The following is a 15,792-nucleotide window of genomic DNA, read 5'->3' as shown; positions in this document are numbered from 1 at the left end:
TCCAATCATGCTGTCCTGCCACATACAAGGCTATTTCTAAAAGCTGAAGCAGTAAAAGGACATCAAGCGTTTAATATTTCGGGATACTAATATGAATCGAGCTTAGTCAACTAAATTAAACTACAAGACAAAATGTTGATGTTTTTAATATGTATTAAGTTTGTTATGTATTAACCTACGTATCGATGTGCATTTGGATCAAGATTATTATGACACAAATGCAGGATATGTCATCAATAAAAACATGAATTGCTGCAACTGATGGTTTCCTTTCATGTGAAGCTACACTATTCATGACATTTGTCTTATTTCACTTGTTTTTCCCTCCGTCAGCCTCAACGAAATATGGCTCGGTGTAATGAATCTGTCACTAATGCTTTTTAATTTCAAAGTCGCATCAACATGAATCAAAAACAAACACAATTAAACAGTGAAATTACAAGCTCAAATATGGTGGGGAGGTAATAAGTGGAAGGTTATTGAAGCAGATTTATGAAATCCTAGAGTCCTTTGGAGCGGGGAAAGTCTGGTGGAGGAGGAGTGAGCGATGCTCCCTTCACTCAGAACTACCGCTGAGGTTGCCATCGAGCAAGGCAGCGAGAGCCCAAGCACAAAAAAGACAAAGACGGGAGAGAATATTGTGTTAATGGAATCGGGAGAAATGTGTCATAAGGAGGAGGAACTGTGAAAAGACAAGACAGACGGAGCAGACGAGCAGCGGGTCTCGTTGGCTAACAGATGAGCCAAGCAGAAGTCACAGATCACTAGTGTATATCCATCAGAGCTCTCACAGCTAACTAATTCCTCCAATCAGATGGATCCGTGTAAATATGTCAAACGGGGGACGGGAAATTGCCAGTGTGGTTTATTGACTGTGATAAAATCTGAAAAGCACCGCTGAACATAATTACATACTTGTCAGAGCCATAAAAATTAGCTTTATTATCAATGGGATGGTTTTGTACAACTTCATTTGGGGGCGATGCCTTCCAGATGGGGAGCGTGGAGAGCTTTTTTACACTCCTCTCTTCCCCGCATCTGGCTCTGTCGTTAACAGCATGATGGCCTCTCTCTCTCTCTCTCTCTCTCTCTCTCTCTCTCTCTCTCTCTCTCTCTCTCTCTCTCTCTCTCTCTCTCTCTCTCTCTCTCTCTCTCTCTCTCTCTCTCTCTCTCTCTCTCTCTCTCTCTCTCTCTCTCTCTCTCTCTCTGCAATGTTTTTGCGATGAGGCTCACTCAAACGCACTGATGGAATGAACGTGCATATTCCCATGTATGCGCACACACACACACACACACACACACACATACATCAAACTGCATGTGGTGTCCTAGTGACACATTTCCCGCACGCCAGCACATGCATGGAAGCACTGCGGGCAGACACGCGCTGCATGGGTGTACATCATGTGCAGCCGAGATCCCGAGATAAATATTCATCTGAATGCTGATGTTGAACTCCGGCTCTCGCCACACACTGGTAACACATTTGGGTGACTCCTCCAGCTGGGCCTCGGCGGTGCTCGGCTCCTCTTCTGCACAGATAGCAGCTTTCACAGGGTCTCCGCAGAGACAAAGCGGCCTCAAGTTTCCTTCAAAAGCCGCTCGACTGTGAGAGGAGTTTTAATGCAGAGCCACTTAGAGGGGAGAAAGAAACGGCCTTAAAAAAAAGGTGCATTCGTTAGCCAATTCATACAGGTTCGCTTCTTAACCCCGGCGCTAATGGCCTTTAAAGGAGCAACGTTTCCATATGAACAAATGCCCATTCTGTTGCTGTCTGTGGTCGCCTGAAATCCCTCCTTTACATTTACCGCTCTAAATACCGGATGTCTGATGAAAAGACAATGGTGTTGAATAAACTTTATCAGCAAACTGCAAACAGCACACCGTTTGCTCAAACAAACTATGTCGGACCATTGGTCATAGAGAGAAAACAGGTTTCAGGAACTTTAATGTGTCTCTACGCTCTGGAGTAGATACTAAAGATCTGGTCAGCCTAGGGCTGGGCGATAAATCGATTTAATCGATTAATTCGAATGTGTGCTTTAAGGCGATGTGTTTTATTGAAAATCGAGAAAATCGCCCCCACCCCTTTTTCCCGTAGTAGAGTGCGCGCGCATTGTTTACAAACTAAAACAATGGCGGCCAGCAGCTTCACTGCTGCCGCCGCCACCTCACAAAAACAACCCAGCATTTTGGAGACATTCACCAACTGTACTCCGCATGAGAAGAAGAGTGCCCGGTGGAAAGCCATCACAGATGCAGTCGCGATGTATATCGCAAAAGATATGGTGCCCATATACACCGTGGAAAAGCCGGGGTTTATTCACCGTCTCAAAGCTTTGGACCCCAGGTACGTGCTACCAAGCCGTAAACATTTTTCTGACGTTGCCTTGCCTCGGCTGTACAATAGTACACGCCAAAGGATCTCTGCGGAGCTGGAGGGGATGTCATTCTACTCCGCAACAACTGACCTGTGGTCCAGCAGGTTGACCCAGACACCGATCCACTTGACTGGTGGAAGCGTCACCAACTTAACTTTCCAAGGCTAAGTACTTTAGCAAAGAAATACCTCTCTGTGCCAGCTACAAGTGCCCCCTCTGAGAGGCTTTTCAGTGTGTGGGGGGGGGCATTGTTACATGCCACCGTGCATGCCTGAAGCCAGAGGTAGTAGACAGGCTTGTCTTCCTGGCAAAAAATATTTAGAAAAAACATGCACTACTGTTTAATACTGTTGGTTATGTTGTGAATGCACTTGATTTTGTTTACATGCACTTATTTACTGTGCAAAATATGTTATGTTGATGTTAGATCAGATGTTGCACTTTTGAAAATGTGAATGTTAAAGGGTCATATACATTTTATTTCATGCTGTGTTTGTATCAGTGTATTCAGTTAGAAAAGCTTACTGTAAAAAGTTACATTTGCACAGTTGTTTACAATGGAAGGCTACTATTTAATGCCATTTAATGTTATGTTTAATTTAATTTTATATTTAAATGATTCAGGCAAACAAAAGAGTGACCAAATACTTTTTGTATACTACAGGCACCTTTCTACAATGTTCAGGTTTTGTTTGCACTTTATTTTTATCAACCTACTTGGGAAAATCATCACAAAATAAAAGAAAAAATTGTTTTCAACAGCTTCTGTCATCTGCAAAAAATTTTGGGGGAAAAAAATCGATTTAAATCGTGAATCGGATTTTTTGTAAAAAAATCGGAGATTTTTTTTTTAGGCCATATCGCCCAGCCCTAGGTCAGCCCTTTTCCTTCCCATCAGAAAAAACCAGCACTGGTCCCTCCTCCACTCCCCCCCCCCTTCCATCTCTCATTACGCACCGACCCGACGCTACAAGACCCCACCACAGAAAAAAAAAATCCATAACCATCGATCCCTGCTACCAGCCGCGGTCGCCACAATTATTCTTGAGGAGGAAACGTTGGCGATAAATTACATGTGTGCTTTTCATCTGCTGCTCTGTGGCGGTGAGCCCTCTGAGGACCTGGGTGGGGACAGCGAGGTGGGGGAGTAGAAGAGTGACATGCTGCTGTCAACACCCCCCCCCCCCTCAACACAATATTGACTTCATATATTCCTGATTGACCTGAACCTTTCATCTGTAAACGAATAACACGCAATAACCCTTACCTTAAACTTTATACTTATGCAACAATAACCCTAAAACCACATTCATTATCCTCAACCTTAAGTCTACTTAACTGCACTCTAACCTCTGAACTTAAACATCAAACCCTCAAACAAACAAATCAAGCTATAGGTAGAAAAGCATACAGCCCCCCCCCCCCCCCCCCCCCCACCCTCACCCTAAAGTACAGCGACAGATACAAAAATATACCCTAAAAAAACCCATTTCCTTCTAATGTGTCTGCACTGAGAGCCCTTAAACTTTTGGGCTTTGGTAATATTGGCTCATCGCTTCTTCTCTTCTGATCCCATGATACAGCTCAGCCCCCCCCCCCCCCAACCCAACCCTTACTGGATATAAATGTGCCTTATTGCGAGACAATAAAAGAACGTTGAAGTCAAAATATACAACCTCTTTTTGCATGTGTGTGTGAGTATATCTATATATATATATATATATATATATATATATATATACACACACACAGATATATATATGTGTGTGTGTGTGTGTGTTTTAAATAACCCCAGAGGTGGCTGCATGCAGCTATAATTGCCTCCCTCATTAGTTATGTTTTAGCAGGAGCGGATGGGAGGGCAATTAATTTTACCGCTTAATTTTTGACACGGAATCCGCTGCTGTATTGATGTGCTCGCCATTTTGGGTCTCATTTTTCAGGGAAATTAATTGACAAAGTGCGAAGATTTATCAGCATATCGCCAGATTAAGCGACAAACTGAAGCAATGAGGAAATCAATTGTGGCCCTGTCGCTATGTTCCACCCCCCCCCCCCCCCTCCCCCTCCCCACAACGCCCAAGAGCCTGGGAAAAGCGGGGTGGGTCAGATGCAGTTGCACTTATTTATTTATTTGAGTCGCTCATTCATCAGCCGTTACAAATGACCCTGGCGGCTGACGACCACTGAATCCCCCAACCCCGCTCTCCCCCCCCCCCCCTCCTCCCTCAGACAAGACTTGTGTGTGAGGGAGGGAGCGATTAACATAAAAAACACACAAATCAGAGAGGAACAATGAATCCCGTCGGAGGCAGGAGAAGGAGAGCAGAGCTGTTAACTCTGCGTGTCACGACCAGCAACTCTATCCGCTGGATGGGGGGATTTGAAATGTTCCGTTAGTTGCTCCTTTAGTCTTGTTGTGTGTTTGGCTACATTGTAATCATGGGTGCAAATGCAACATTTGTGTTGTTGAGATTGCCCTGATCAAGTGTTTGTTACTGAACTGGCCATTTGCTAAGTCACGCCCCTTTTAGCTACTGTTGCTATGTCAAGCTTTCCATTCTCACATTGCACATATGAGGATAACGGTAAAAGATTTAGCACTTGTTTATTTCTCAATTTTTAAATCGGTCAATACAACTCGAACGGAAAACCACAATGCGTTTGACACCAAAATCTCTGAATGCCAAATCTGTTTAAAGAGATTATATACAGTGAATGACTCTCTCTCAAAGCTGTACCTAAATGTTTTTTTACATTTTTCATAACCGTGTTGTGTGTCATTGTATCTACCACATTTTAGAATGTGTGTGAACTCATTTGTACATTGTCTCGGAGCTCAGACCGTCTCATGGTATTCCAGCACGAGGTCCTGACACAGACTGCCCCGTTCCGCGGGATTAGAAATGTTGTTTTAGGGGAAAATAAGACAATTATACAAACTGGAGAAAGACTTGCACATTGTGGTGAAGTTCTTCAGAGACGGACAGCAGTTTTTTCTTCACCAAGTGACTTTGAATTTTACGGTTCCAAATAATGAGCTAGATGTGTGTATCACTACCCTCAGCTCCTGTACAGTCATCGTCCCCCAAACACACACACACACACACACACTGTAACTCACATCCCCTCCATTACTGACTGCTCTGTTCCCAGGAAAGATTAGCTCTAACTTTAAAGTCTCCTACTTATTTTATTAGTATTGCATCTTAGTGCCGTGAAGGAGCCCATTTATAACCTTTAAACAGATCACACGCATGCAGATAATATTTCAGTGTGTCAGGTTGGCTGCTGGAATGTGATTGCAATGATTGTATAGCTGCAGCTAACCGTCCAACCCAGCAGCAATTACAACTGGCAAAGGAGTGTTGGGGGGGTCACAGTATAGAGCAAATTGTATTCACCCTTTATTTTGGGTGTGTTGCTAATCAAGTCAGGTCTTGTCGCTCACCACAATGAGGTTGTTTCAGGTTCCTATTTTCCTATGTTCATACTGGGTCACCCTTGATCCTTCCAGCTCTCTCATTTCATCACTTTCCTGTTTCCATCTCAATCACTTCACTCACTCTCTTCAAGTCCGTGTTTCCTCCTGCCACACACACACACACACACACACACACACACACACACACACACACACACACACACACACACACACACACACACACACACACACACACACACACACACACACACACACACACACACACACAGCACCACCACCCACCACCCTACGCCTCTCCAGGTGACAGCTAGGTGACAGTGTGACGCCAGCCGCCTGATGGGGAATGATGAGGGCTGGAAACAAATGAAAATAAAACGCCTAATTATGTCAGAGGCGCCTTGACGTTACATCACTGTTAAAACACATTTAAAATAACATCCAGCAAGTCTTACACTCGCTCTCACCCACACACACACACACACACACACACAGCAGGCACCCGTGACGGATGGAGGGCTCTCCTGCAAGCGCTCAGTCAGGCTGTCAGGCCACTGGCTGCTGCTGCTTCTGTCATTGACTTAAAAGGGCATCAAGGAGCCGTGTGTGGGACATTACTGAGGCCGAGGGGAAGCTGCTGGGCTGCAGCATAAAGACACCTTCAGAGAGCCCGACTCGGGCTCCTATCGGGGGCCGATTATTCAAGAGAGTATCCTCCCACCGCCCACCGCACCATCTGTCTATCCAAAGCTTTTAGCAAGTGAAAAAGCACGACTCAGTTCAGTCCCACAAGTGCACCGTACGTACAGATATGAAAAGGAAGGTTTGAATCTCAAAGAACAAGCACCGCACATACAAGAAGTTACACAATGACAGTGCCCACAGATTTTAATGCTGATTTAATGCTTTTGTCTCATTGAGTTATCCTCTAATCCATCTTTTTTTAGCATTCAATTTCCTTTTTTTCCCTATTTCGCTTGATAGAGGAACAAACACTGGACCGCATCGCTGTGTGAAAACACACTCTTGAGAATCAGATGGATTTGATGAACACACACTTACTGACCAGCTGGGTTTGGGGAAGACACGCTTGGCGACCAGATGGATTTTGGGGAAATACACATGACAACCAGTTGGATTTGGGGAACACACATTACCTTAATTCCCTCATCTAGCAACCCTCCAAGTCTGGAGGATTGCAAAAAAAAACTAAAACAAACATGAGAGCCAAACATCTTTTCCCTTCTCTCTTTGGCAAACGATTGTCTCTATTCAGACATAATTGGCTGATATAACGTGGTATGAATGCGACGGTCCTATCGGGATCAGGAGGTAAAGTTTGCCTGCAAAGATGGCCAAGAACTCGTTCTCCACTTTCTCTGGATGTTGAAAATCGGTACAGATGGACAAGTCACGGCTATTATCGGCCAAAAACGTGTGTATGTTTTTTTTTCCAAACAAAGCTGTGAAGATTCATAATTAATGTGAGATTTTCACACATAAACTTCATTTTGTCTATAGAAGAATGAAAAAGTACATTTTGTCTGATCCAAGTATCGTGTTTCTTGATAAATAACCCTTTGTCCCGAACTCGTAAAAACACCATTTGCCTGTAAAAAGCAAACCCCATGAATGTTGCAGTTGAGGGTGTCAGTCAGCGTGTTTATGGAGGAGCAGTGTAGTAATGGCTCATGGTGGAGGCTACTCGTTCTCATCGGCTCACCCGTGTGTGTCCTGTAGTGGTCCTTCATGGCTGACAGGTTGAGGAAGGCGTAGTGGCAGGACGGCCAGGCACACTTATATGGTTTCTCCCCACTGTGCAGTTTCATGTGGTTGTTCAGGGCCCATTTTTCACTGAAGGAGCGATCGCACAACTCGCATTCAAACTTCCTGCAGAAGAAGCGAGGCAGAGGGGAATGAGGAGGAGGAGGAGGAGGAGAAGGAAGGGAAGGGAAAAAAAACGAAGAGTTATTTACTGATCCCAAAGCTGACGTAAAATGCTAGACAATCTACCCGGTGAGAGAGGAAATGGGGGTTGCTGGGTACTTGCACTCACGGCCATAGAACACGGGGCCGTATGACTGCGTGTTGTACATCTACGCCCACACACACACACACTCGACACAACACACACAGAATGCAGTTGGCTGCTGGTGTGTCATGTCTGTATAAGCAGGCATTGATTTTTCTGTCCTGGCCTGCCACCTCCACCATTTATTCTCTGCTTTGCACCAGGGCCCAGAGGACGAGAGAAATTCTGCTACAGTCCACACACACACACACACACACACACCCCGCAGGGCCAGTGGGGAGAATAAAGTTCACCTGTCCAGCGTCCCTGACCACTTAGCCAGGGCTAAATGAACAGTTATCAACATGTTACCTCCCGCCTCTCTCTTAAGGCTCCTGCATCAGAGCTTCCCTCCATTTGAACTTTTCGACAAACACGTCCTTCCAACCTCTGCTCATAAAATCCGCTCAGATTTGGATGGTCAGTGTCAATCTACATGAATGCAAAGGCCTGGTTTATCACGTGTGGCAAGCGTCCTTCTGTCGTACGGGGCCAAAAGCCTCTTTTGAGTACAACAATGTGACTGTGTATGTATGGTGTTCTTTCTTAAGTCTGGATATCCGTCTGCTCTTCATGCCGACACCTCGCATCCAACAAAAGCTGTGTTTTGTTACTTATATATATATATATATATTTTTAAATATATTTTTACAGTGTGTAGGATGTTTGCACCTATATTCGTCTGCTGTGTTAGTCAGCCTCAAGAAACTCGCCGGAGTAAAAACAACAGAAAAAAAAGCCCGTGCCTGAATTAATCTTTACCCCTGCGCTATAATTTAGACACAGATGACTAATGTGCGAGTCATAAACAAATGAAGTCGGGTTTTGGGGAGCATTCGTCTTGCAGCGAGGGCCGTGTTATTTTAGGGAGGGCGGCTGTCTTTAAGTCCTGATTGTGTCGCTTAATCCCCGTGGTATCTGTTTCATAGCGAGCAGCATGACACTCACCTGAACAAATAATGACTCCAAGCAGCATGTAGCATGTGTCTGAATCAATAATTCAAACTCATACATCTTCCTTACTGGAAGAAGGGGGGGGGGGGGGGGTAAAGGAGAATGAGAGGGAGGGAGAGAAAATAGAGAAAGGAGGGAATTAAAGATGGGGGGGGCTGGAGAGAGGGAGAGATAGAGAGGAAAATGTGTTCTGGCTTCCATATCAATCTATATGTTCCATAAAGATGAATCTAAATGTGATATGGATGTCATTTTCTTTGAGCAAATTCAATCTATGCTAAAAGGATGTAATCTCGAAAAGGAGGTCATAATAATGGGTGATTTCAACATCAACTGGGAGAACAAATCCGTCAGGAAACCCTTAAAGCAGGTTGTTGATGCTTTTGATTTAACTCAGCTGATCAAAGGCCCTACTAGGATCACCTCCACAACCCAGTCACAGATTGATCTTGTATTCAGTAATAAACCAGAAAGGATCACTAAATCATTCAACATGGTGACAGGTCTCTCTGATCACAATCTGACACTCATAGCCCGGAAACTCACTAAACACCGTTTTAATTTTACCACAAACAGAAAGCCACAACGTCCCAGAATACCTAGGGGTAACATCACTGAATTTGAGAACACTATCAAAGAGATTAATTGGATATATAATCTGAAAAATCTTAATGTTGAGGAAGACAGTCAGGTCATGATCTCCACCATCCAGTCCATAAAAGGTAGATTCCAGAAGGTCTCAAAACCAAAACATGGGCAAAAAACATCTCTGCCATGGATAAAGGGTGACATCTGGAAGATCATGAAAGAACGGGATAGGGCACTTAAATCAGCCCTCAGTTCCAAACTAACTGTTGATAGACACAGATTTGTTATGCTTAGAAACAAGGTCACAAAAGAAATCAGGAAGGCAAAAGCTAACTTTTTTATCCAAATATTAACTGAAGCAAAGGGCAACCCTAAAATAATTTGGAAAAATATTAAGCTGCTGGCAGGGAAAACTGGTGACAACTCAGAAGATCAAATCCAGGTTAACTTAAATGGCAACTTAACACGTGACCAGCAGGAGATCGCCACCGCCTTTAATTCTTACTTTGTAGATACCGTTAAGTCTCTCACACAGAATGCAAACAATGGGCCCACCATTCTCCCCTCCACAGACTTTACTCAACCAGTCTTCAGCCTAAGACCCATTTCTGAAACTGATGTGCTGAAGGTGATAGATTCACTTAGAAACTCTAAAGCCTTAGATGTATTCGGACTAGACACCATGTTTCTTAAGAATATGAAGGAGTCACTGTTATATCCCATCACTAAATTAGTTAATCTGTCTTTTGAACAGAATGCTTTCCCTAGGGTCTGGAAGCCAGCTATAATTACACCCATCTTTAAGGCAGGTGATAGAACCCATGTAAATAACTACAGGCCAATAAGCATTCTCCCCGCTTTCTCTAAGGTAGCCGAGAGGTGTGTAGCACAACAAGTAATTGCTCACCTCAATAGCAGTCCCTTCAGACTCCACCCCATGCAGTTTGGCTTTAGAGCCCAGCATTCTACTGCAACAGCCAACTGCTTCTTTACAGAACAGGTTAAAGCCAAGCTAGATAAAGGGGGAGTGGTGGGAGCAGTGTTTCTAGACCTAAAGAAAGCCTTCGATACAGTAAATCATTCCATATTAATTACAAAATTGGCCAAATTTAATTTTTCTCCTGACACCCTATGCTGGTTCAAATCCTACCTGGACAATAGAACGCAGTGTGTACAGATCAACGGTGTTTCATCCCCCATCCTCAATTACAGTGTCGGTGTTCCACAGGGCTCTGTGCTTGGTCCTCTTCTTTTCAGCATGTACATTAATGATCTGCCATCAGTATGTGCACGGGTGGATATACAGATGTACGCTGACGACACAGTCATTTTTGTACATGCACCCAACATCAAACAGGCAGCAGACAAACTCACTGAAGAAATGGTCCATGTCACTAAGTGGCTGTCAGACTCTTGCTTACATCTCAATGTGAAAAAAACAGTCTGCATGTTTTTCTCAAAGAGGGTGAATAATATTACAACAGAGCATCCTGTGTACATATCTGGTGAACAGCTTCAGGTGGTCCCTAACTACAAATATCTGGGGATCATTCTTGACTCCACACTCACATACAAAAAACAAGTGAAGCATGTAATGGCAAAAGTCAAGTTTAGTCTACATAATTTCAGATACATACGCAACAACCTCACAACTGAAGCTGCTAAACTGTACTTTCATGCAATGATCCTCCCTCATATCACTTACTGTCTAACCACCTGGTCACACACTCACAACACAACCCTGAAGCCCCTACAGTCCGTCTATAAGCAGGCTATCAAGGTACTTGACATCAAGCCCAGACACTACCACATTTGCAACATCTTGCCCAAATACCATCTTCTGTGTTGGGATAGTCTTGTCAAATTCCATAACAGCTGCTTAACCTTTAAAATTCTTAATGGCCTTGCACCTCCCCCGTTGAGCACTTTCATAACACAAAAGACCAATAGCAGACTAACCAGAGCAACAGCTCGCGGGGACCTAGTGGTCCCAGGCAGGAGAAGCAAGTTCAGCCAGCTATCATACTCTGTCACAGCTTCCGTCACCTGGAACACTCTCCCATCACACATAAGACAGAGCACCACATACAGGTTCTTCACACACAACCTCAAAGCCTGGCTCATTAACAACCAGGTGTGTCAGCACTAACAGTCTCATGCCTGCCATGTCCGTATGTAGCCTGCCTGTCTGCCTGTCTGCCTGTCTGCCTGTCTGCCTGTCTGTCTGTCTGTCTATCTGTCTGTCTGCCTGCCTGCTTGTCTGTCATGTTTGATCCTGTGTCTGCAGGATTGTATTGCACAGCTCTGTTTGCTTGTTTTTGTGTTGTTGTCTTTTTAAACAGTTTTTAAATGTTTAAATGTTTTTAGCGGCTTCTAACACCGTGCCCAGGGACAACGGTTGAAAATTAGCTTTTTTAGCTAACACTGTCACATTTACAGTCATGTTTTTATTAATGTGTGCTGTCGATTAATGTGAACTGTCCCTGTACAAATAAAATCTTAAAATCTTAATCCCATGCTGGTTCAGAGGACATTTTAAACTCACTTAAAGGACCAAGAAGGATGGAGCTTTTAAAATGGCGCCTTTATCACCTGGCTCTAAGCTGAGATGCAGATTCAAACCGACCCGATTTCCTCCCGTTCTCATCAACCGACTTGGCAGAGACTTTATTTGACTAACAGATGTATGTCCGCATCTGTATATCCCCCCCCCCCCCTGCGGTATTTATATAGAACAGCCCGTCGCCCGTGCCACCGTGGGAGAGGTAAATAAGATGAGTGAAGAGATGCTATCTTTTATTGTAAGCATTATGCACAACACTCCTGCTTTATGAGCTAAACGGGCCGTTGTTTATCACAGGGCGTAATCGCAAAGTCGGGCACGCTGCATTCTGGGATGGAGGGGGGGAAAGAGAGAGAGAGAGAGCGAGAGCGAGAGCGAGAGCGAGAGAGAGAGAGAGAGAGAGAGAGAGAGAGAGAGAGCGAGAGAGAGAGAGAGAGAGAGACAGAGAGAGAGAAATAAGGCAGGAGGAGAGGAGAGAAGATGGAGGAGTCAGGGCTGGCAGAGTTGACTATCAGTGGGGGTTTTGTAAGGATGAGAGGAGGGTTTGCGTCTGTTTTTATGGGATCAGATGGAGCGCTTTGATCTTGTCCCCGCGTGTCAGATCCCGTCACGATCCACCGGCTCGCCCATACATATGCATACTGCCTCTAAACAGCCAGGCACCATGCAAAACACACCAAAGGTAGGAGGTAGAGAGAGAGGAGAGGCTGAGCAAATTTGTGTATGCGTGCGTGTAATAGAGGGAGAATGGGCGAGACAGACAGAAGTACGAGAGAAAGAGAGGTCTGCCAATTTATAATATCTCATTTTGTAATGCTTTCGGATTTCGAATTTAGAAACCAACAAAACAACCACAATTAATTCAGAGATGCTGCCAAATCAGCAATATTTCAGATTCAACACAGCTTGAGAAAGTTCTGAAACTGTTGCTTTTTTAGGGATGGAAAGCTTTGGTAAGTGTATATAATGAAGCAAAGGAAATAAGAAACGGAAGGTTCTGCTCTCGAAGCTACATGTACGAATGTGTACCAATCATGACAAACATGCAAATTGATTTTTGCATGTTTTTGAAGAACCTGCAGGTACTCGGGTGTTGTTAATGAAAACAGATGCATTGCGATGTACATATTATAGTTGGCCAGTCATGTGCATTCACAAAACGTCTATGGGAGAGGAACCGGACACAGAACCACAGCAGAAAGGCATGTTTAGAGGTCCTCCTCAGGCAAACCCCCCCCCCCCCCAAACGAACTGCTAGACTGCTAACGTCACAATGACTTAATTACATTCATGTGCCTATCACAAGATAAATAAAATACATGAACAGCATAACATTTGACTGAGGAGGAACTTGCGTTGTGTGTTGAGTTTTACATTCCTGTATGGATTTATTAGTCTTTTTAAATGTCTTTTCGGGACTAAAATTCAACACTTTTTTAATGATGAATGACCGCATGCTAGAGAGACCACATTCAACATATAGAAATATACATAAAAACACGACAAAAAGGGTGAACTGCGATACTTTGCATCGACGGCTCCTTGGCTTCTTCACATAACTGTTGAGCTCTGATCAGCAGAGACCACATCGGGAATAAACTATAATCATGCACCAGCTCTCTTCCACTCATTATAGCTCTGCTTTTCCTTTCTCCTCCCTCTCTCCCTCTCCTCCCTTTCTTTTTCCTTCTGATCACGAAGCAACGCGACATGATTGACACCCCGCGCAGATTTATTCAAAGACCCAGGTGGGCCGCTTGCCTGTACGTTGGTAAAGCTGCATGCTACTGTGTCTATACTGTCACTCATTAGCATGACATGACTCATTACCACAAACTCACTATCGCCCCCAAGTGGTGAGGTGGAGCTTGGTGAGGGGGATCTTGCAGGAAATGTGCAACGTGTAACGTGTACTTGTGTGTTCTTGATTTTTTTTAAAAGATGATTTTTGTATGATAAAGATCGTACAAAAATTGAGAAATGAAACTGATATTTGTGTATGTTGTAGCTCAGGGCTGAGCTGACACACACTGGTTTCATGCTGTGGAGCGGCACTTTAATCAATTGTCATTGTTTTTTAATTGATTGGATTAATTGTTTGAGCCTCTTTGGACAGCTAAGGGTTCCTGCCCTGCTTTGTGTTGGCCGATGCTCTCGCACTGCAACACAAAGACAGAAAGGGGGAGAGAGGCCGACTCTCGCCTCAAGCCAAACTGACACAAACAGACAACTTCAAAGTGAAGACTGTTGTTTATTTGGTGAAGGGAAAGAGGGGGGGGAGAGAAAATGTATCTGATATGAAACTGTCAGGAGAGCATTTTCACATGCAAAATAGCGAGTGAGTGAGAGAGATTACCCAGAGGGAGGAACATGACAGCATTCACTAGGGTCAGGATGGATCATCATCTTCAGCCCCCCCTCCCTCTCCCCCTAGTCTCTCTCTTTCTCCCTCCATCTTTATCTCTCTCGCTCTCCGTCTCCCTCCCTCCTTCCTTCCGTTTTCCCCTCCTCTCCCTTTCCCTCTCATCCTGTTTTCAGACTCCATCACTCTGCACTTCGACAACCCGGCAGCTTAAATCCAGACTAAATTAGCTGAATGAAGATTAAATCATTTGGCCCTGAGCTCTCCAAGATATTGGGAGGAAGACTGAGTAAGCCTTAAATGGTGTCTGACTGGGTTCGGACCTATACATGTGTCTGAGGAGAGACTCTTCCCTCAAATGGCAGTCAATTGAAATCTGATTAAAGGGGGGGGGGGGGGGGGGGGGGTGTTGGCTAAAAAATGGGGAAAAGATTACATTGCTGGGACAAGTGTTTCCTAAGTAAGCGCGCCGGCTTCGTTATTTTTCGTTTGCCTGCACAATGTAGACCGACGACAGGCTTGTTCCTGAGCTAAGGTATCGAGCCGGGCAACATCATCGCTCACGGTGCTTAGGAGAAATGCTTTAGAAAGCGCTGGAGTCAATGTGGCCGGCGGGTACACAAATCAGATCCCCGGGTGGTGCTAGTTTAACATTGAAGTGAACGCAGACAACCATCCCTGGCCCGAGTGCAGCTACAACAGCTGAACAAACTGTGGAAGGAAGAGCCGGATCTCTCAGGAACAAAGTCCAGGAATTATCCCAACAGCAGAGCATTTTAAAAGAGTTATATCACGGCGAGACCTGCAGGGGTGTGCCCGCCAGCACGTCACACAAAACAAGAGCTAAAAACCTCCATGAAGAGGCCACATGCGTCTGCGGAGTATTGTAGATGAAGCTCCTCGGAGAGAGGACTGCTGCTGCATATGACTGCAATACAAACAACGGCACACAACAGAGATGCTGCTGCTGATTTATGTTTACCTTCACTCCCTGGAGAAAGGGGGGAGGAGAGAGAGAGAGAGAGAGAGAAAAGATAATGAAATAAATAATAAAAGACCAGGCCCATCAGATAAGCTCCTGTTTATCCCGCTGTAGGGCAAATACAAATTGTCAATTTAATGAACACGGTGGACGTGATGAAAGCGGGGTGAAGGAGCCTCCTGCCTGACAAACAATCAGGAAATGTTATCTTAATATTGTTGCGCTGTTATTCAGCCCATAACTTAGGGGGTGGGGAGAGGCCATGTGGAGGAGGAGGAGGAGGTGGCATGGAGGGGAGAGGGGAGCGAGGGGGAGCAGGGAGGCACAAAGGCCAGGTCCCTCTGTGGTGGCCCTGTTATTGCCTGTTTTTATTATTAGCCATAGCTCAAGAGTTCCAAACACACTTTGAAACACACAGGCCTAAATTTGAGCCGGGGAAGTGTGCGCAC

The 15,792-nt window shown here is 44.7% G+C and overlaps 1 protein-coding gene across 1 annotated transcript in view; it reads right to left on the bottom strand.

Annotated features, from left to right (window-relative positions):
• Positions 1 to 15,792, bottom strand: part of znf407 (zinc finger protein 407) — a 149,434-nt gene that overhangs the window by 51,531 nt on the left and 82,111 nt on the right. The window contains exon 5 of the mRNA XM_079275762.1: positions 7,547 to 7,713. Coding sequence (XP_079131888.1) covers positions 7,547 to 7,713 — 167 coding nt within the window. The remainder of the gene's footprint in view (positions 1 to 7,546; positions 7,714 to 15,792) is intronic.

This window comes from Melanostigma gelatinosum, assembly GCF_949748355.1.
Source record: "Melanostigma gelatinosum genome assembly, chromosome: 9".
In the NCBI taxonomy this organism is placed as follows: Eukaryota; Metazoa; Chordata; class Actinopteri; order Perciformes; family Zoarcidae; genus Melanostigma; species Melanostigma gelatinosum.
This window is presented reverse-complemented; position numbering and strand designations above follow the sequence as displayed.